The sequence below is a fragment of the Chrysemys picta genome, chromosome 1 (genome assembly GCF_011386835.1).
Source record: "Chrysemys picta bellii isolate R12L10 chromosome 1, ASM1138683v2, whole genome shotgun sequence".
NCBI classification, from domain to species: Eukaryota; Metazoa; Chordata; order Testudines; family Emydidae; genus Chrysemys; species Chrysemys picta.
The window spans coordinates 135,046,002-135,067,054 of NC_088791.1; the positions used below are offsets into that span (position 1 = coordinate 135,046,002).

A 21,053-nucleotide genomic window follows, 5' to 3' on the forward strand; every position below is an offset into this window, starting at 1 on the left:
TTTGAAAACCAGTTTCATGACTGGCCAGGCTACAGTGTGAAATATCTGTTTGTTTCTCCTTCATGAAAACCCGCCCCCTTTATTGACTGATTTTCTGTAAGGAACCCACCCTCCCCCTTCCCGCAGCTTTCTTTCAAACCAAATAAAGTCACTATCATTTAAAAATCATTTATTCTTTATTAATAGATTAGAAAAAGAGGGAGGGAACCCGGGTGGGATTTGGGAGGAGGATCGGTGGGAAGGAAAAGGCCACTAAAAAAAAGGTTAAAAAAATGACAGCCTTTTGCTTGGGCTGTCTACTGGGGTGGAATGGGAAGGTGTACGGAGCCTCCCCCCAGCGTTCTTACACGTCTGGGTGAGGAGGATACGGAACATGGGGAGGGTGGAACAGGGGCTGTAGCGGCAGTCTGTTTTCCTGCAGCCGTTCCTGAAGCTCCACCAGACGCCAAAGCATGTCTGTTTGCTCACGCAGCAGCCCCAGCGTTGCATCCTGCCTCCTCTGATCTTCCTGCCGCCACCTCTCATCTCGAGCGTCTCTCCTCTCCTCACGTTGGTCCCTCCTGTCCTCACGTTGGTCCCTCATGTCCTCACGTTGGTCCCTCCTGTCCTCACGTTCACTGGCATCTTTCCTATACTTTGCAACCGTTTCCTTCCACTCATTCAGATGAGCTCTGTGACTGCGGCTGGATTCCATAATTTCAGAAAACATCTCGTCTCGCGTTCTCTTCTTACGACGCCTTATCTGTGATAGCCTTCGGGATGGAGGAGGGAGGCTTGAGGAATTTGCAGCTGCTGTAGGGAGGGGAAAAAAGAGAGAATTGTTTAAAAAGATACATTTTGCAGAACAATGCTTATACTCTTTCACGGTGACCAACACTATTCACATTACATAGCACATGTGATTTCTGTGCAAGGTCGCATTTTGCCTCTTAATGCTGAGTGCCTGTGGCTTTGCTGCTAGAGATCACAGGTCTGGGCAACAGAATTCGGCTTGCATGCGGCCATGGTAAGCCATTGTCTTACAGCTTCTGCGCCCTCCTTTCCCACATACCAAGCATAGCCTGTAGAGTGCTGCGGTTTTTCTGTTAACATTCAGCAGCAGCAGAAAACAAACTAACCCCCCCCCCTCCCGCCATGAATTCTCTGGGATGATCGCTGTACCCCTCCCCCCACCGCGTGGCTGGTAACAGGGAAGATCCCTGCTAGCCAAACGCGAAAAGCTCAGGGCCAATTTCCCATCTGCGCTTGGCTAACTGCAGGGAAGGATTTATTTTCCGCCACAGGCAAACAGCCCAGTAGGAACGGCCACCTCTGTCCCCTTAATTAAGTTCCCGTATTTCAACCAGGTTACCATGAGTGATATCACTCTCCTGAGGATTACACAACAAGATAAAGAACGGATGTTGCTTGAATGCCAGCAAACACCAGGACCATACGCTGCCAGGCTTTGTCAGGCAATGATACCAGATTACTTGCTGCAAGCATGGCGTGGTCAAGTGTCCTACCATGGAGGAGGGAATAAGGATGCACTGCCCAGAAACCTTGTGGCAAGGCTTTTGGAGTACCTCCAGGAGAGCTTCATGGAGATGTCCCTGGAGGATTTCCGCTCCATCCCCAGACACGTTAACAGACTTTTCCAGTAGCTGAACTGACCGCGAATGCATCCCAAGTCCTCAGGGCAAAGTAATCATTAAAAACCGTTTGCTTTTAAAACAAGTTTTATATTTTAAAAGGTAAACTCACCTGAGGTCCCTTCCATGGGGTCAGGGTCTTGGGTACTGGCTTGGGAGGGTTGGGAGGGTACTTCAGTCAGGCTGAGAAAAAGATCCTGGCTGTTGGGGAGAACGGAGTGCTGTGTGCTCTCTGCAAGCTCATCCTCCTCCTCCTCCTCCTCCTCTCCCCCATCGGCAGAATCCTCAGGTGTAGCTGATGAGACTATCCCCAATCCGGAATCCACGATCACAGGTGGGGTAGTGGTGGCAGCCCCCCCTAGAATTGCATGCAGCTCGGCGTAGAAGCGGCATGTCCGCGGCTCTGACCCGGAGTGACCGTTTGCCTCCTTTGTTTTTTGATAGGTTTGTCTGAGCTCCTTGACTTTCACGCGGCACTGATCTGAGTCCCTATTGTGGCCTCTCTCCATCATGCCCTTGGAGATTTTTTCAAAAGTTTTTGCATTTCGTCTTTTAGAACGAAGTTCTGCAAGCACTGAATCCTCTCCCCATACAGCGATCAGATCCAGTACCTCCCGTACGGTCCATGCTGGTGCTCTTTTTCGATTATCAGCCTGCATGGTTACCTGTGCTGATGAGCTATCTGTGGTCATCTGTGCTCTCCACGCTGGGCAAACAGGAAATGAAATTCAAATGTTCGCGGGGCTTTTCCTGTCTACCTGGCCAGTGCATCCGAGTTTAGATTGCTGTCCAGAGCGGTCACAATGATGCACTGTGGGATAGCTCCCGGAGGCCAATACCATCGAATTGCGGCCACACTATCCCTAATTCGACATGTTAAAATAGATTTTGGCGCTACTCCGCTCGTCGGGGTGGAGTACAGAAATCGATTTAAAGGGCCCTTTACATCGAAATAAATAGCGTCGTTGTGTGGACGGTTGCAGGGTAAATTCGAATTAAAGCTGATAAATCCGAATTAAAGTCGTAGTGTAGACCAGGCCTTGGAGATCCCGCTTACCCGTTAATGCTGTGGCTCATGAAATCCTACACAGGGAGCCTTGACAGCAGCAAGGAATGGTTCAACTACAGGCTGAGCTGGTGCCGAATGACTGTGGAGTGTGCCTTTGGCCGTTTAAAGGGCCACTGGCGATCTCTGTATGGGAAGCTGGACTTGGCTGAAAACAGCATCCCCGCGGTTATATCCGTGTGCTGTGCCCTTCATAATATTTGTGAAGGGAAGGGTGAAAGCTTCACTCAGGCATGGACCTCCGAGGTTCAACACCTGGAGGCTGAATTTGCACAGCCAGAGAGCAGGGCTATTACAGGGGCCCAGCGCAGGGCTGCAAGGATTAGGGATGCCTTGAGGGAGCAATTTGAGGCTGAAAACCAGCAGTGATATCTGGTGCACTGCATGGGAGTGAAGTGCAGTAGTTCCAATCTTTAGGAATCAGTGTTTGCTAAGCAGACGAGCAGACTTGCAGTGCCTGTTTATTTCCTGGGCTAAAGAGTCTTTTACTTTATGCAATAATAAAGAATGTTTTCAAAGCCAAAGAATCCATTATTGAAAAGAAAAAAAAATTATTTATTGAAAAGAAACAAGGGGGTGGAGTGGGGAACAGTACAATCACAGATTCGTGTATGTCCTGTCTGGTGTGCTGTGCAGTGAGTGCTGCACTTCAGGGCAGCTATACTGCATGGTGATGGGGGTTGAGTGCAGAGGGTAAGGGTCGTGGTTTTCAGGGCTGGGTGATGAAGATACTGGTGTTGGAGGCAGCGAGTGGCGTGAAGAACACGGAAGTTGGGGAAAGTGGGTTGGAGGTGACAGTGGGGCACAACGGAAAGAATTTTGGGACAAGGGCTGTGGGGGGGTGGCGTTTGCGTTTGTGGTACTGCTTCTCTTTCTGCAGGGCTACCAGTTCCTGGATAGCGTCTGCTTGGCGCTCCAGGATGCTGATGAGCCTATCAGTGCTTTGCTGCCGGTGCGCTGCGTTTTCCTGGCAGATCCTGCTTTCTCTCTCCCTCCAGTCCTGTGCTTTCTCATTCTCTTTAATAGATTGCCGCATCACTTCTTGCAGCATGTCTTCTTTGCTTTTTCGCGGTCTCTTCCTGAGTCTTTGCAGTCTCTGACCAGGCGATAAGAGGGACTGCTGAGGTCTCAAGGTTGATGCAGCTGTATAGGCAAAATGCAACATTTAACAGAGGCAGCATTGTTTATACCAGACAGAGTAATGATTCCCCCCGCACTTAAGGAGTAGAAAATAAACAGGGTCTACACAATAGCATAATTTTCCCGTCTGAAACAGAGCGCACATATCCCACGGGAGCCTCAAAATGGTGAGTAAGGGGGATTGATTGTTTCAGGGCTGCACTGTCCTCTGGGTTTCTGTGCCTTGGGGAGAGCCAACAGCTTCAGGGGGCACCTACACTGAACACTGTCCCAACATTTTCCACAGGAGTTCGTCCTGGACGATATCTTGCTGCTGAGGGTGACCTGGGAAGCAAGGGAGGGTCTTCTACTGCAATACGGCTTCCGCCCTGGCCCATATGCAGCTTGCCTGTGTGCAGCAATGGTTCCCCCGCCCCTCGCGCACAGTGGTGCGGACACGTTAGCCTGGCTGGGACAAGGACCACAGTGGCTCTCCCTATAAACCTGCGCAAGTGCATTGCACACGTTCTGGATGAGACATTCGAGGAGATTACCGAGGCCAATTACCGCGATGTGATAAACCACATCAATGCACTATTCCGCATCTAGGCATGCATGCCTAACCCTCCTCTCCCAAAGAGCCCGCACCGAAAAAATTCCTTCCTGAAAAAAACCCGCTTACCAGGAACCTGCTCTTCTGTTTGTCCTCCACCAAGTACCGGCCGCTGCGACTGGCTACCATCCTCCTGGCTCGAGAAGAGCTCCTGGCTGCATGGCTCCAGAGATTCTGGGGTGTCTCCATCCGGCCCACCACCATCACTCCCGTTTTCCTCCTCCTCCTCCTCCACCCCCCCACACCGGCTCTGAAGTGTCCATGGTGGTGCTCGGAGTGGAGGTGGGGTTAACCCCAAGTATCACATCCAGCTCTTTGTAGAATCGGCAGGTCACGGGGGGAGCACCCAAGCGGCCGTTTGTGTCACGGGCTTTGCAGTAGGCACTCCGCAGCTCCTTCACTTTAATCCTGCATTGCAGGACGTCCCGGTCCTGGCCCCTTTCCATCATGTCCTTTGATACCTTCCCGAAGGTATCGTAATTCCTACGGCTGGAGCGCAGCTGGGACTGGACAGCTTCCTCCCCCCAAACACTGATGAGGTCCAGCAACTCGTCATTGCTCCATGCTGGGGCTTGCTTGGTGCGTGGAGGCATGGTCACCTGGAAAGATTCGCTGATAGCACTCCACGCCACACTGGGCTGAGCAAACAAGAAGGGGATTTTTAAAATTCCCGGGGAATGTAAAGGGTCGGTCACATGGTTGGTTACCTGAGGCCAGGGCAGTAGAGTTTGAACTGAGGACCAGACTGGCTAGAACTGGCATTGTGGGATACTGCCGAATAATTCTGGAGGCCATTCACAGCGCATTGGGCGGCCACACTGGCACCGCAGTGCTGGAGTGGCAGCGCAGCACCCGCTATTCCTCTCAGAGAGGTGGAGTACATGCAGCGCTGCAACCAAGGAGATACAGCGCTGCAAATGCCTTGCCAGTGTGGACGGGGAGTGAGTTACAGCACTGGGGGCGGCTTTACAGAGCTGCAACTCACAAGTGTAGCCAAGGCCTAAGGCTATATCTACACTACACAGCCTTTAGTGCTGCTAAAAGTCACACTGTGTAGCTGCTGTTTGTTGGTTCTCCTGCCGACAAAAAACCTCCACCCCCAATGACCGGCGTTTGCTGCCAACAAAGCGCTGTTCACACTGGCGCTTGTCATCAGCAAAACTTTTGTCTTTCGAGGGAGAGGGGGGTTAACACCTCTGAAAGACAAAAGTTTTGTCATTCAATTACCAGTGTAGACATAGCCTTGGGAGGCAGGCACTGCGGAATGGACAAGCTGCAGTTTTTCTTGGATTTCAGTTTCAATCCCAAGTACAGTCCACTGTTGTACTTCACTATAATAGAAGAAGGGGACTGTTGCCCCTCTCATTCATGCTAGTTTTACATTGGAGTAATTGCACTATGTTCAACGAAGTTACTCCTGATTTATACCAGTGTGTGATCAGACCTATTCTCTTTAACAGACCAAAATATGGAAAGAAACTTCACATGAAGGAAATCAAACTATGTCTGAGCCGTAGGCATAAAGTTTTTTTTTTAAAATTGTCTTTTGCAAATCCTCTTCTTTTTGCACTGATGCTGTGTGTAGCATAATTGAAATTGGTTTAGATAGAAAAAGAAAAACAAAATCCAATATTGTTTATATCAGACCACTCAGAATAAATTAAGATAAAAACCATATAACTCCAAACTTTTGATTAAGAATATTTTCTTATGGACAGTATAAGATGTACTTTTCCAAACACTGCTGGGGAAAGGGTTTGGGTACTATTCAAAATATCAACTCAAAACATGCCAAGAAAATGGACTGTATAATTAGTCTTACTGTTCCAGTGAATATTCAAAAACACATGCTGTAAATATATATTTCAAAATTCCATATGTACATTTTCTTGTTCTCTCTCAGCTCCATTTATTTCCTTTAAAAAAACTGGTTCATCGACTTCCATCAGTCTTCATTACTTTGCATATTCCAAAAGCTTAAGGGACTGCACACAAACTGTGAGTCTTGGAAGTAGATAATTAAGCAGAAAGAATGCCAAGTGAGTACTTGTAGTGACTATAAATTGTTCTTTTCCTTTTTTTAAAAAAATTTGCCCATACTTTGTGTTTTCTTGTTGTTCACATTAATTAGTTGTCTACATTGCTCATTAAACGGGCTGATTTTGTGTTGAGATTCCTTTCAGTCATAGATCTTTTTCCCTTCCTTGTTCACCATCCCATTTTCCGTGTGCTCTAGTGCAGTCTATTAATGGAATAGATCATGGTAGGCATTTTCAAAAAGCCTTTTTCTTCTCCTAGGCTTCAGTGGCTAATTAAAGAGGTCGTTGCTAAGAGATGATGGAAAGCATCATTGAGAGGCTCTGATGTGCTCTCTTTCTTACCTTCGGCATACAGGTTTTGGACCAGAGTTTGGGAGTAAATGGGATGGCAGCGTCCCAAAATACTTCTGTGACCAGACCTGTGACAACGGACAGAATAAAAGGGGACTGTGCCAGTCCTGGGCCACTAGGAGATACAGAGTCGAGCAGGACAGAACAGGACCCAGGGCAACAACTAGCCATGTTGGGGTTCTTTCAGATCTGTGATGTGGAGGGCAAAGGCTTCATCACTCGACATGATATGCAGGTAAAGCAAAATTGGTGAAATGATGCAATACAATCGTTTTAACATATACAAACCAACACATAAAATGGAAGCTCAAAGCAAATGTAAAATCTATAAAACTCAAAGCAATTGATTTTACGTTTCACTTAACCTGGTGTAACTCCACTGACTTTATTGGGGTTACTCCTGATTTACAGCAGAATCAGAAATGTGTTTAGTTCATCTATTTTCTCTTACAGATTTTGTCAACAAATGCCATTCCAAGCCATTCACTCTGCTTTCCCCAACCAATAAATGGTACAAAAACTCAGTCAGAACGTTTTTCTAAATACACTTATGCAAACAAAAGAATATTCTATGTTATTTTGATATGTTCACATTGTGCTTATTAAATCAACGTTTTGTGGAAATAATTTTAAAAGTTAAGGGTCCTAATTCTGATCCTATTGAAGTCATTGGCAAAATGCCATTGACTCCACCAAGAACGGGATCAGGCCCACGCTGTGGAAATGTTCAGAGGGATATTCTATCAGGTATGTTGTGGAAAACAACAGCAACCCACTCTGCAGCTATTCATGTTTTACATGCAGAGTACTCCTTGGATGTATTCATTAATTTTTTACTTCAGTGCTAATGGATTAAATAGAATTTAGGAGCAGTAGCAAAGTAGTGACAGTGGAAATGTCTTAAATACAATTTTTTGGAGGATTTAATACCATCACATACAAAGCTGTTTAGTGTAATAGTAAACAGTGCCCAACACATTGAGAATTACCCATTCTGAAAAAACAAACAAATCAATGCTCAGGTTATTGCCAGTTGCAGGTTTTCTGCTGTGTGTGTTTATGGATTTTTTTTCTTTTCTTTCAAATTACTTGTTTTACTGGCTGCACAGTTTTAAAAAAATGTTAGAGTAAACATTTACTGTTGGTTGTAGTGCTTACTACACTGTGTAGTCCCACTGAAGTAATTGAAATCACAGTAGTAAATGTGTTATTCCTGGTAGTAAATGTTTGAATGTTTGGACCATTAGGCATCTTCCTGGATCACCATTTTGTTTTATTTATGTATATGGATTAAAATGGTAAAAAGAAAATAGGATTTAATTTTTAATACAAGGGAACCCTCACATATTTTTGAACTTTAATGTCTGTTGCTACAAGGAGGGTAAAAGATATTTATTCCCATTCAGATCTGAGTTCAACACTTACAGAGGAAATGTAACTCTATTTGCTGCGAGCTTCTGAGAAGGATGACAGAGAACTTGTTTGAGTTGCAAAGAGAACATAATTTTGTCTTTGATTTCACAACATGAAACAGCTCTTTCAGGAGCTGTTTAGCATGCGTGATGAGCTTTATATATGAGTAAATTTCCAATTCATTTAAAAATAGATATAAAGGGCACTGGGACACAGTGACATGAAACCACTTGAAATGGCATTGCATTATGCTTATTTTTGTTTCTAGCTAAGTGGATTAAAGATGAAATTACAAAAACATCCTTTTTGAAACCACCGGGCCTGAGTCTTCTCTCACTAAACCATTATGTAAATCAGGAGTAATGTCACTGAAATCAATGCAGTTTCACTGGTGTAAAATTGAGGTGGGATCAAATCTCTTCCTTTGACTTTATATTCTATCTGAGGTCAAAAGTTGAGAATTAAAAAAATACAGAGGCCAGCAAATTGGAAAGTTACAGTTTCTCCATTAGTGTTAGCTCAGATACTTGGAGCCTGCTTGTCACAGAGTGGCTGGCCCCTTTAAATGAGGCAGGTCCAGTTCCCCTGTGGTAGAACAAGTGCTCCCACCTTGGCCAGTTAGGAGGGAGGGGCAACACATGGATCTGGGGGAAAAGGGTCTCCAGGGAGAAAGTCCAGGGAACTGGTGCTCAGTTAAAAGAGCATAGGAGAATCCTGCAGTTGGCTCTGAAGCAGGAAGGACTGAGAGAGGCAAAGGGAAAATCCCCTGGGAGCTCTAGCCTAGGGTGGGCTGAGGAACTGTTTTCATGCGTTGGGGTTTTTAAACCTATGTTTGTAAAATAAAACTGCCTGGAAAGAGACTCTGGGTATGGCAGTGGGTCCTTTGTGGGCTGAGGACAAACCAGAGCCTTATATTGCTCCACTGAAATCAATGGGAATCTTCTCAATATCCTATCCAAATATACAGAGCAGATCTAGCCCTGTTTATCCTTTAAAGCTAGGTAACCACCACACCCATTCAGATGAGGGGAGTCTTGCTCTTGCTAGTTCTTTAATTACAACTTCTTTTTGACTCCCATAATCTATTCATCCCTGAACACAACTCTACGTCTGTGATATCAGACTCTTGCAGTAACATATGCTAAAGATTAATTTATATCCCATTATGTCACTCTAATTTTTAAATGACTTTAATATTGTTCTGATCCATTTTTGTCTCACTGAATCCATATCAAATTTGCTCAGTTTCCAAATAAAAGAGGAGATGCCTTGAAAAAGAAACTGTAATATAAAATACTTTTATGTTTGCTATACTAAAAATTAAATTACCCTAGAAAATAATGTACAAATATACATATATATATATTTCAATAATGAAATAAAAATAACATTTAAAATAATAAAATAGAGAAGTAAAATAAATTAAAAATAAAATAGTAACCTAAAATGAATAAAATTGTCAACACTGATATGTTTTATTTAGAAAAATTTGAAATGTTTCATTTCAAACTTTTCAAAATGGATATTTTTGGGGGGCGAGAGGAATTTGCATTTTGCAGGAAATTTAGAGTTCTGTCATTCTAAATTACTGTTGTTCTTATCTTGCTCTTCAGATTCTTCTCTTCCACTAACCACTTTTATAATAAATAGTGTAATGGAGGCATGATTTGTCATTTCAGAGACTTCATGGTCAGCTACCTCTTAGCCTGGAGGAGCTGGAGAAAGTGTTTGATACTCTGGATGCAGATGGCAACGGTTCACTTACGCCAGAGGAGTTCACGACAGGATTAAGTGAGTTTTGGAATGCAAATCTGTGTATACCTCCATCCATGTTCAGTACTTCATAGACAGGTAAGGAGACATGGTTCCTTAAGGAACCTGAAGTGTAGTCCTGATGCGTGCAGTGAATCCTGCACAAAAGGCCACTACCCATGCTACTCCAGCTACACAACTATTTTTAGAGCTCTAGTTCAATGACAGCTAGTGTGAGTACATCTACGTGAGCTGGAAATCACACCCCCAGCTCTGAGTGTAGACACAGCCTGGGAGAGACTGCTAATAAATGTCACTGTTTCTTTTAATGACTTCTAATTACTCTATAAACAGATTTTTAAAAAGATGTACATCTTTAAATTTTAGGTCAGTTTTTGTTTGGGCAGATGGCCTCTATGAATGAAATGCACGAGTCTGACAATGAAAATGTCTATCAGTCTAAGTGGGAAGACAGCTATGCTAAAGCTGATGATGATGAAGATGAGGACCGGCAGTTCTCAGATCTGATGGACCGGCTTGGAACAAACAAGATCTTAGAAGAGTAAGTCATACCAGCTGCAATATCAACAATGTACGATTCATGATCTTTTATGATTTAGCTCTACATTTGCTAGAAAACCCTGGGCTTGATTCTCCTTTCATTTACACCCACTGTGCACTGGTGTGTCACCATTGACTTCAGTGGAGATGCTTTTGACTAACTGCAGTAAGAGATCAGAACTAGGGCCCCTTGTGATGTAGCGATCTCAGATCCATTTCCTTGGTTGCTGCGAGTAATGAAATAAAAAAACCCCTGAGCGCCACACATTTGTGCCCCATGAGGATAACACAGTTAAACTCTCATAGTCACATGCATTTGAGAGCAACACAAATGAAGCACTAATGTGGCACATGTTCTGAAAATATGTACGGTAATATTGATATGCTATCTGTGTATCCAAAAATGACATTATTTGCAAATAAAGAATCCTTAGAGAGCATTCCTTTGGCAAAGACTATGCTTACATTGCCTTTGTATCAACTAAGAATAACAAAAATCACTAGTTCTCTTTCATAACGGTGTAGTTATTAATGATTAATCATTAATAATTTACATTGCGGTAGCACCTACGAGCTCCAGTGAGGGACCAGGACCCCAATGCGCTAGGTGTTGTATAAACACAGAACAAAGGGGCTTTCAATCTATGTTTGTGTGACATTTGTCAATGAAATAAAATTACTGATGTAAAATACCAAGTTGTCAGAATGCTAAATGCTGTGATTTTTTTTCCTTTTTACATCTAATATCATTTAAATCTGATATCTCCAAACTATTTTGAATGAGTATGTTTGTTTTTCCTCCACTGAAGCTTACCAGGCATTATCCAGTAAACACCAGATACATACTGTACAGTAAGACTATTTCAGGAACATGCTGATTGTTAAAATAGCCATCAGGTCTTACATGTTCCTGTGGGGCATTTCAAACACAAACTGTGAGTTTAGTGATTCTCTGAAAGCTCCCATCTGTGGGGGGAACAAGATGTAAAGAAATTGTGCGGAGGACAAGAAAACGGATCTTAGCTTTGACTCATTTATTCACTGAAAGACAAGTTTCCTATCTGAGCTTACACCAATAGGCTGTACCTTACTTTCATTTTTTAAGAGTTAGAATAATTGTGAAGTGTTTTGTGTTTCATGCTGCCTGGTTCTGTGCTGCATATAATTGAGACAAGGTCATCTACAAGATATATTTATAAGCTAATGGAATGATGTGCAGAAAATTGTCTGAAAAAATATGCTGGACATGCAAGAGCCTCCTTAGTTGTGATCAGTGAGCAGCGTGGTGTGTGAGCCAAAGTCCACTAACGTCAGTAATGGGAGTTCAGTGGGCTTTGGCTCAGTCCCTAGGTACTTGATTCTAAGGTAGAGTTCAGAATATTAATTTACAATGTGGTTGTCTCTGCTCCTCCAGGGCCTTGGTCCTTTCCTGGTGTGCAGAAGTGGTAAACAAGCTTATATTCTAGTTCAAGTGGGAATGGAGGCTATGCAAGTGCACATGTATGGTTGAGGACTATGTGTAATTAATTACATTACAGTGAAGAGCAACAAAAGCACTCTGCATGCTCATGGTCTGATTTGCATGAGCACAGGAGAAAAGAGACAGGGTGTGGGTGGAGAATGGACAAGTCTCACAGGATGTGGCCTTAAGTGATCCTCTTCATACTACAGAGGTTCTTAGCTATCCTCTCTAAAACCTACTCCCTGTCATAGGCAGGAGTAGGTTGGCAACTGTGCAGCAGGGCTTTCATTACTGCAGGATCAGATTCCCCTGCTTTTCCTGTCGTTCTCATCACTTTTTACCTTGAATTTATACAAGCAACACTCCACACCTGCACTGTCCAGGATGGAGCCTTGAATGTGCATGCAAAGTAGAGCAGGTCAGAAAAACAGAATAAGAAATTCACAGGAATTCTGGCAAATCTGAAAGTGTCTTCTATCCTGTTGTGATTTGCAATGATCCAGTGTTTCATTTTTGGCAAAATTGTTTTTAAATAAAACATGTGTTGGTTTTGAAATGGGAGATTTCTGAAAATGAAATGCTTCAATTTTGAAACAGTCCCACCCTGGAACTAAGCTGATCAAACATAATTGGTGAAGCAGAAGACCAAGGTTAAAATTTTCAGTGCCTAAGTGACTTAGGAGCCCAAGTTGGCACTTCGGAGCTTACGTCTCATTGAGTTTCAATGAAAAAGGCTTCAAATGAGTTTGCCCCCTGTCCAACTCCCATTGGAAGCAGTGGGAGTCTCTCCACGGATTGCGATCAGAGCTGGATCAGGTCCTGCATCAGGAGTAATAAAACATATCTCTTCTCTAGCCTAATGCTAAATCTTCTGCAACCACTAATTAGGTATAGTTTCTGTGGTGTCCATTACAAAAGGAAGCTCTGACCCTTCCTTGTGTAAACAGTCTAAGAGGTTTTATATCACAGTCTAGGGATTCCAATGATGCTCTGAATGACGCATGCATTTAGAGAAGACCTAATAACTAAGATTAGGAACGAGGAGGGTCAGAAGATATAGGAGCCAGCGCTTGTAACGCAGTTAACATTTGTAGCTATGAAAGGTAAGATAATAGGGATGACCGAGGATGGTCCCCTGGGACACGAGCCTGGAACTTGGGATTCCTTGCTCTGCCACAGACGTCCTGTGTGACCTGGGCAAATCCCTTCAGGCTAGAGTCACAAAAGGACATAGGTGCCTAACTACCATTTTAGGCACCTGCATCCCAGAATCAGGCCCCACTGGGATTCACAAAACCCCTGCTCAGCTGCCCCAAACACTGTAGGCACCTAAACTCACTCACTGCATACGTTTTTCAGTAAAAGTTTCATCTGTGCCTGTGTTCCTGCACATGCACATGCACACTGCAGCCAGTGTGTCTGGATGCCTACGCCCCAGCGTGATGCATGAACAGGGGGAAGATAGGTGTTCCTCTGTCTAACTTGCCTGTGCAACCCGATCTGGTAAGTGCACTCAGACTTTGCCTACTGGAATGGGCCCCTATAGGTGGGCTTACACAAAATGGCTGGAATAGGGGGGCAGGTGGGGGAGGTCCTCCCTCATGACTTTTAGGCCAGTGGTTAGCGTACTCAACTGGGATGTGGGAGAATACGGGTTCAAGTCCCCCCTCCACCTGAAGGGGCAGGGATTTGCACTAGAATCTGCTACTTCTTAGGTCACATGAGTGTCGTAACCACTGACTGTAGGGTATTCTGATGTAGACCTTGCTCAGTCTCTCCAGATGAAGTTGTTCCACTGTATATAAACAATTTAAAAGTGTCACTGAAGCAGGGGCGCTGGATCTTCCACCTCTCAGGTGAATGCTCTAACCACTGGGCTACCGATTCATTCTCATGCCTGCTCGCGCTCTCTCTTCTGGGCCAATGAGTCTGATCATTTACCCACAGTGGAGCAGCTTCAACAGGAGAGCCCAAGGGAGAACTCATAGCCTAATGGTTGGAGCACTCATCTGAGAAGTGGCAGGTCTCTCTTCAGATCCATTCTCCTCCTCAGATAGCAGGGAATCAGCTGCAAATTTTGCCATCTCACTGTTTACCCTGTTTTCCAAGATCATTTATGAATATGTTGAACAGTACTAGTCCCACTACAGACCTCTGGGACGGACACCACTATTTACCTCCCTCCATTCTGAAAACTGCCCATTTATGCCTACCCTTTGTTTCCTATCTTTTAATCAGTTATTGATCCATGAGAGGACCTTCCCTCTTATCTCATGAGAGCTTACTTTGCTTAAGAGCCTTTGTTGAGGGACCTTGTCAAAGGCTTTCTGAAAATCTAAGTACACTATATCCACTGGATCCCCCTTCTCCAAATGCTTGTTGACCCCCTCAAAGAATTCTAGTAGAAAACAAAGAACATGTTGACTCTTCCCCAACAAATTATGTTGATCTATGTGTCTGACAATTTTGTTCTTTACTATAGTTTCAACCAGTTTGCCCAGTAATGAAGTCAGGCTTACCAGCCTGTAATTGCCGGGATCACCTCTGGAGCCCTTTTTAAAAATTGGCATCCATCACATTAGCTATCCTCCAGTCATCTGATAAAGAAGCTGATTTAAATGATAAGTTACAAGCCACAGTTAGTAGTTCTGCAATTTCACATTTCAGTTCCTTCAGAACTCTTGGGTGAATACCATCTAGTCCCAGTGACTTATTACAGTTTAGTTTATCAATTTGATAAGCAGGGCTTAGCTAAGAAGGGCTTAGCACACACCCCTCAGCTTGCCGTCTGCCATTAGCTATTTTAGGCTTGGAGCCACCAACCATACATTAGTAGGAGCATTGCCAGCAGATCGAGGGAAGTGATTATTCCCCTCTATTTGGCAATCGTGAGGTCACATCTGGAATATTGCATCCAGTTTGGGACCCACCCCTCCACTACAGAAAGGATATGGACAAATTGGAGAGAGTCCAGCAGAGGGCAACGAAAATGATCAGGGGGCTGGGGCACATGACTTATGAGGAGAGGCTGAGGGAACTGGGGTTATTTAGTCTGCAGAAAAGAAGAGTGAGGGGGGATTTGATAGCTGCTTTCAACTACCCAAAGGGGGGTTCCAAAGAGGATGGAGCTAGTCTGTTCTCAGTGGTGGCAGATGACAGAACAAGGAGCAATGGTCTCAAGTTGAAGTGGAGAAGGTCTAGGTTGGATATCAGGAAACACTATTTCACTAGGAGGGTAGTGAAGCACTGGAATGGGTTAACTAGGGAGGTGGTGGAATCTCCTTCCTTAGAGGTTTTTAAGGCCCGGCTTGGCAAAGCCCTGGCTGGGATGATTTAGTTGGGGTTGGTCTTGCTTTGAGCAGGGGGTTGGACTAGATGACCTCCTGAGGTCCCTTCCAATCCTGATATTCTATGATTCTATGCTGACTTCAGTGAATCCCATTCTGAGGTGTCTATCTCTCCCCATTCATTGTATAGGGAACCAAGGCACCTAACTGAGGCTTTGTGAATCTCAGTGATTTTCTCGGCACCTAGACGTTAGGCATGGCAATGCTCAGCATCACCAGGCCTAAGAGTCTTGTGCCTCCAGCCCTCAGGCTTTCAGTGCCTTCAGGGAATAATCAGACTTCCCCCCTTCAAAGCGGTGTCGTGAGGATCAATATCGTCAATGTTTGTGAGGTGTTCAGATGCTATAGTAATAGTGGTCATATAAGCAGCATCACAGATAAATAATCTAATTCCATACTTCATGGAATACGAGGATAATTTACAGGGGCAGGAGATATTTTCTTCCCATTTGCCCTGCAGGTTTTTCACTTTCCTTTGAAGCACCAGGTGTTGTCCTCAGATAGAAAGAGAATCCCAGACTAGATGGAAAAAAGATCTGATCTGGTATGGCAAATCCTATGATGTGAGGCTGCACAGGAGAGATTCCAGATTCTTACAATGCTACTTACCTGCACTTAATAAGTGATATGAAAAATTGGTCAGAAGCCAAACTTTCAGAGTAGGATGCCCAAAATTAATGGGGCAAGTGCATAGCTGAGTTATTTGGGTAACTCGATTGACTTCAGTGAAGTTACTTCTGATTTACACTAGTCCATCTGAGATCAGAATCTGGCCCAATGTCTTTGGTTTGTTCTAAATTAGGGGAAGAGATTTCTAATTGAGTGGGGAAAGGGATTAATGGGAATTGGCCTAAGATAATTAGGTCTAATTTGACTCCATATGTTCTTCAGGTGGACTAAGTATATCACTGAATATAAATGAAATCTGTCTTTATCAGAGATTAAAGGAAACAATGTTGGCATAATAATTTGCTATTTTGGACTGGATAATATAGGGAACCTTATGGCAAAGTCCTATTTTAGCTCTCCAGACTAAATTGGTAGGATTATATGTTTCTTCAGTGAATATCTTGAGTTCAAGCTGAGCTTCAGGACTTCAGGGGCCTGATTCTGTCAGAGGGTGAACATCTCTCTTAAGGTGCTAAATGCACTCAACCCCCACTGTAGCTGAAGATGCTCAGCCCCTCACAGGATCAGGCCCTAGGTGTGTGTTTGTGTGATTCTGCTTACAAACGTTGGCTGGATGTAGAAGTGAATGTTCTTCACGACTCATTCAGAATTGTAATCTGGCTCGGTGTTCTGATCTCAGGAGGATGTTTAAAATGAGCCATGGTCCATATTGACATGTAAGCTCAATTTTGATCCCTGGGCATTTTAGTACAGGTTTTCAGTAGGGATCCAATACTTTTTATGGGCTGGCTCCCGTTTCTTGAGTTTGAACTAACTCAGCCCACAAAAGTCTCCAAATTATCCCCTGGATACAAATGTGTCTTTTAATTATAAATACAATACACTGTACCCTAGTAGTTTTTCATGTGTAACTGTTAGTTGCTTGTTATTCCTTTCCAATGTAATCCCCTATAGGTAGATATTCTGTACTGTCTCTCTTCCTTGTTGCCTTTACAGTTTGCCTAATCCATTTAAATTGTCAGATTAGATGCCTATGTGCTTCTTTAGATACATAGATAGCTTTGGAAATTAAGCCTAATAAGCAAAACACGCAATTCCCATCTGCATGACTTTTATTTCAGAATAAGGTAAGCAGAGAACAAAGAAGGAATAAATGCAACTCTCCAAGAAAGTGTGAGGGAGAAGGCTTGATGCTCCACTGCCCTGCACTATGAAAAGTGGGTGTAAAATGCTACCAAATCACAGTGGTGGTGTTTTACCCCCATTTATATTCCCTTTATGAAGGTGTAAATAAATACAGCAGGTACCAGGCAGCTGAGTATCAGGCCTAGATAGTGCAAAGTGTGTTACTCTGTAACAGACATCTGGAAATAGCTCATACACACTATTCCACAATGGGCAGACAGAATCTTCTTGCACTAAAAGGGCAGTGCATGGAAAACAGGATTTTAATATCTACCCTACCCCACATTCTTGACAGGTATTGTTATGACTGAAGAGAACTGAATATAGTTCTGTGTGTTCATTAAAGAAGTCACATGTTTTGAGAGTCCATACTTTAAGTGTGGCATTTTGTTTATTTACGTATATGGTGCTCAGAGACTAGTAGTGATGGGGGAAAGGGGCAGATAGATAGATGACACAATCCTCCCCACTCCTCCCCGCCGCCTCCCAAGCTTCCTGGTGAACTGGGGAATACACGGGTGGTGAAGTCCACTCCTCTAAGTACCCCAGTTTGCTCTGTGGGCCTATGCAGAGAATAAAGACTTATGGCCCCCACCTTCTCTATTTCCTGCCCCCTGGAGGATGAGATGTGCCCTGGGGTGCATGGAGCTCCCCCATGCACAGGGATGGAAATTGCAATGATCCCCTTTGCCAAGACAAGTAATGGGAAGAATCCTTCTGCATCTGCCTCCAACCATCCCATCCTGGGTGCCCGCATAAGGGCCAGTCACAATTAGGACCTGTATATATAGCCCACACGGATGACAAGCCTCATGTTCTGACCAATGAGCTGCTGAAATTTTCTTTGTGTTACTAGGCTGCTGCAAAAATTTACTCCAGCCTGAAAAATCTTATCTCCTAACAAATGCTTTATTCTCTTTTCTTTTCATCCCTCAGCGAGAGCAATATAAGACAACTTTGGTCGCAGCTGAGAAAAGATGAACCTCGTTTACTTTCCAATTTTGAAGAGTTCCTGGTCAGAGTTTTCTCCCAGCTCCAAGAAGCCGATAATGAAAAGAATGAATTGGAGTGTGCCCTGAAAAAGTTGGTACATCTGTTTGTTGTGTTCTTTTTGTAGTGCTTCAGCTGTATTACATTCTACTTGCCATCAGAATCCAACAGGGGTTTCGTCAACCAATCAGCTTGCTGGGGAATTGAAGATTATCTTCTGATCAGAGATATTTTAAAGCAAACATTAGCCAGTCATCACTAGAGCTGGTCAAATTATTTGTAACACAGAACTAATTGGCTGAATTTAGCTCTTCCTTTCCTATTCACTAATTGCCTTGTCTAAATTCTTTCGCAAATGTCTATTATTTCATTCTGGTTTTAACAAACTACAGCTACAATTATGGTGGCCATTCCCAGACAGCCAACATAAAAAAGTATGATTACAAGAATATAATGTATCAGATTCACTGGTACACTCTGGCCACCATACAAAACAGCTGTAAACCCAGTTTAACTTGCTGGTTATATTGGATTTACAGCTGCTTTATGATGATGGAGCAGCACAAAGCAATCAAAAAGTTCCAGTGAATCTGGCCCAGTATTATGAAAACACAGACCAGCGTTTATACTCAATTAAAATTCTGGAAGAGTAAAGTCATACATAAAACAAGTGGAGTGCATAGTGATGCTCATAGTTAAAGTTCCACATATGTTATCATTATAGAATGTAATTTTCAGATGCTTATAACTTTGGCAAGCTTTTACCTTTCAGGCTGAAATTTAACAAATTTATTCCCAGCCTAGGAGTGTGTTTTCCTGGAAAGTTTGAGCAGAAATGATGTAGTCATTTTTAAGAACAAAGAGAGTGAAATAAGAGACAGGCTCTTGCACCTTAGTGGAATGTGGTGTGTGATGGGATGTTCCACTCACCGCTAGGATGGCACTTTCTGGTCACGCTTCCCTAGCCAGGTCAATGCCCCTTCCCACAGTTGCACACCATCTCCCTGCCTCTCTCTCTAAGTCAGTGGCCCCTCTCTCACTGCACGTGCTGCTGCTGCCTCTTCATGACTTAGCCCTCCAGCTAGGTCATTCTATGTGCTTCCCCCTTCCAGGACACCAAAGTCTTTCAAAAGCAACAGAGAGTCCTGTGGCACCTTTAAAACTAACAGATGTATTGGAGCATAAGCTTTCGTGGGTGAATGCCCACTTCATCGGATGCATGTAATGGAAATTTCCAGGGGCAGGTATAAATATGCTGGCAAGAATCAGTCTGGAGATAACGAGGTTAGTTCAATCAGGGAAGGTGAGGCTCTCTGATAGCAGTTGAAGTGTGAACACCAAGGGAGGAGAAACTGCTTCTGTAGTTGGCTAGCCATTCACAGCCTTTGTTTAATCCTGAGCTGATGGTGTCAAATTTGCAAATGAACTCAAGCTCAGCAGTTTCTCTTTGGAGTCTGGTCCTGAAGTTTTTTTGCTGTAATATGGCTATCTTTACATCTGCTATTGTGTGGCCAGGGAGGTTGAAGTGTTCTCCTACAGGTTTTTGTATATTCCTGATATCAGGAATGGCAATATACAAAAACCTGTAGGAGAACATTTCAACCTCCCTGGCCACACAATAGCAGATGTAAAGGTAGCCATCTTACAGCAAAAAATCTTCAGGACCAGACTCCAAAGAGAAACTGCTGAGTTTGAGTTCATTTGCAAATTTGACACCATCAGCTCAGGATTAAACAAAGGCTGTGAATGGCTAGCCAACTACAGAAGCAGTTTCTCCTCCCTTGGTGTTCACATCTCAACTGCTAGCAGAGCACCTCACCCTCCCTGATTGAACTAACCTCGTTATCTCCAGACTGATTCTTGCCAGCATATTTATACCTGCCGCTGGAAATTTCCATTACATGCATCCGACGAAGTGGGCATTCACCCATGAAAGCTTATGCTCCAATACATCTGTTAGTCTTAAAGGTGCCACAGGACTCTCTGTTGCTTTTTACAGATCCAGACTAACACGGCTACCCCTCTGATACTTAAAGTCTTTCAAAGTGTCTCTCCACACCAGCAGTCTCAGGCGGTCTTCTCCTTCACTGCCCTATGGTGCCATTCCCTCAGTAGCTGGCAGGGGAACCCAGGCCCACCATCCACTTCACGTTCTGGATCAGGGACCCTCTCAAGCCAGCAGTAAAGGTTCCCTCCTGGACCTTACTGGCTTTCCTTGAGCCCTCTCCTACCATCTGGCACTCCATCCTCTCTGGGTTTGCCAGCCTCCTTACTCCCCTCTCCCACGGAGCAACTACAAGCTGCCTGTCCCTGTAGCCTCCAAACACTCCTTCCTTCTTCCAAAGAGTGACTGCAACCTTTCCCAGCAGCCCCCTTCTGCTTCCAATTTCCTGTCTTTATAGTCCTAGCCCAGCTCCTTCCTTCTCAGCTGGGCTCCCTCACTCAGTCAGTCACATTTCCATTGAGTAGGTAATCTTTTAACAGTGTTTTGGAATTGTGAATATGTAAGTAAATTGAGTGGAATATCATTTTTTTTATGAAGGTGTATCTGGATCAAGGGCACTACAAGGTATGCAGGCAGGGGGCCCCAGCCCACTCCCTGCCCTTTGGCCACTGATGGGAACTGGAAATTTGGCCCAGATGCCCCTCTGTCATGATAGAGGAGAGGCCAGGCCAAATTTGAATGGCACTGCAACTTCATGCACCAGGTCACAACGCCACTTACTCAAACTTGGCTCAGCCACCCCCACATCAGGATGGAGGGGAGGCCATATCAAATTTGAGTGGTGTTACAACCCCATGTGCTGGGTCACAATACTACACACTGAAATTTGGCCCAGTCACACACACCCCCTCAGGACAGAGGGGCAACAGGTCCGAATATGAGTGGCACA

At 44.1% G+C, this 21,053-nt stretch overlaps 2 protein-coding genes across 3 annotated transcripts in view; one reads left to right on the plus strand and one right to left on the minus strand.

Moving 5' to 3' along the window:
• Positions 1 to 21,053, plus strand: part of CRACR2A (calcium release activated channel regulator 2A) — a 97,394-nt gene that overhangs the window by 20,832 nt on the left and 55,509 nt on the right. For both annotated transcript variants that reach the window (XM_005307822.5, XM_042843168.2), the window contains exons 2-5: positions 6,824 to 7,054; positions 9,912 to 10,023; positions 10,372 to 10,546; positions 18,106 to 18,252. In XM_005307822.5, coding sequence (XP_005307879.1) covers positions 6,854 to 7,054; positions 9,912 to 10,023; positions 10,372 to 10,546; positions 18,106 to 18,252 — 635 coding nt within the window. In that variant the 5' untranslated portion in view covers positions 6,824 to 6,853. The remainder of the gene's footprint in view (positions 1 to 6,823; positions 7,055 to 9,911; positions 10,024 to 10,371; positions 10,547 to 18,105; positions 18,253 to 21,053) is intronic.
• Positions 221 to 2,462, minus strand: LOC135976303 (SRRM2 protein homolog rsr-2-like). Its single transcript, XM_065571351.1, has 2 exons — positions 1,744 to 2,462; positions 221 to 792 (listed from the first exon to the last, which is right to left on the minus strand). The coding sequence occupies exons 1-2, from the start codon at positions 2,321 to 2,323 to the stop codon at positions 344 to 346; spliced, it is 1,029 nt and encodes a 342-aa protein (XP_065427423.1). The 5' UTR covers positions 2,324 to 2,462; the 3' UTR covers positions 221 to 343.

Bases quoted from the DNA above. Each gene is read 5' to 3' on its own strand.
- LOC135976303 (XM_065571351.1), bottom strand. From the start codon at position 2,323: ATGACCACAGATAGCTCATCAGCACAGGTAACCATGCAGGCTGATAAT. The intron at 793-1,743 runs GTGAGTTTACCT...CCCTCCCTACAG, and splicing joins CCCCATGGAAGGGACCTCAG to CAGCTGCAAATTCCTCAAGC.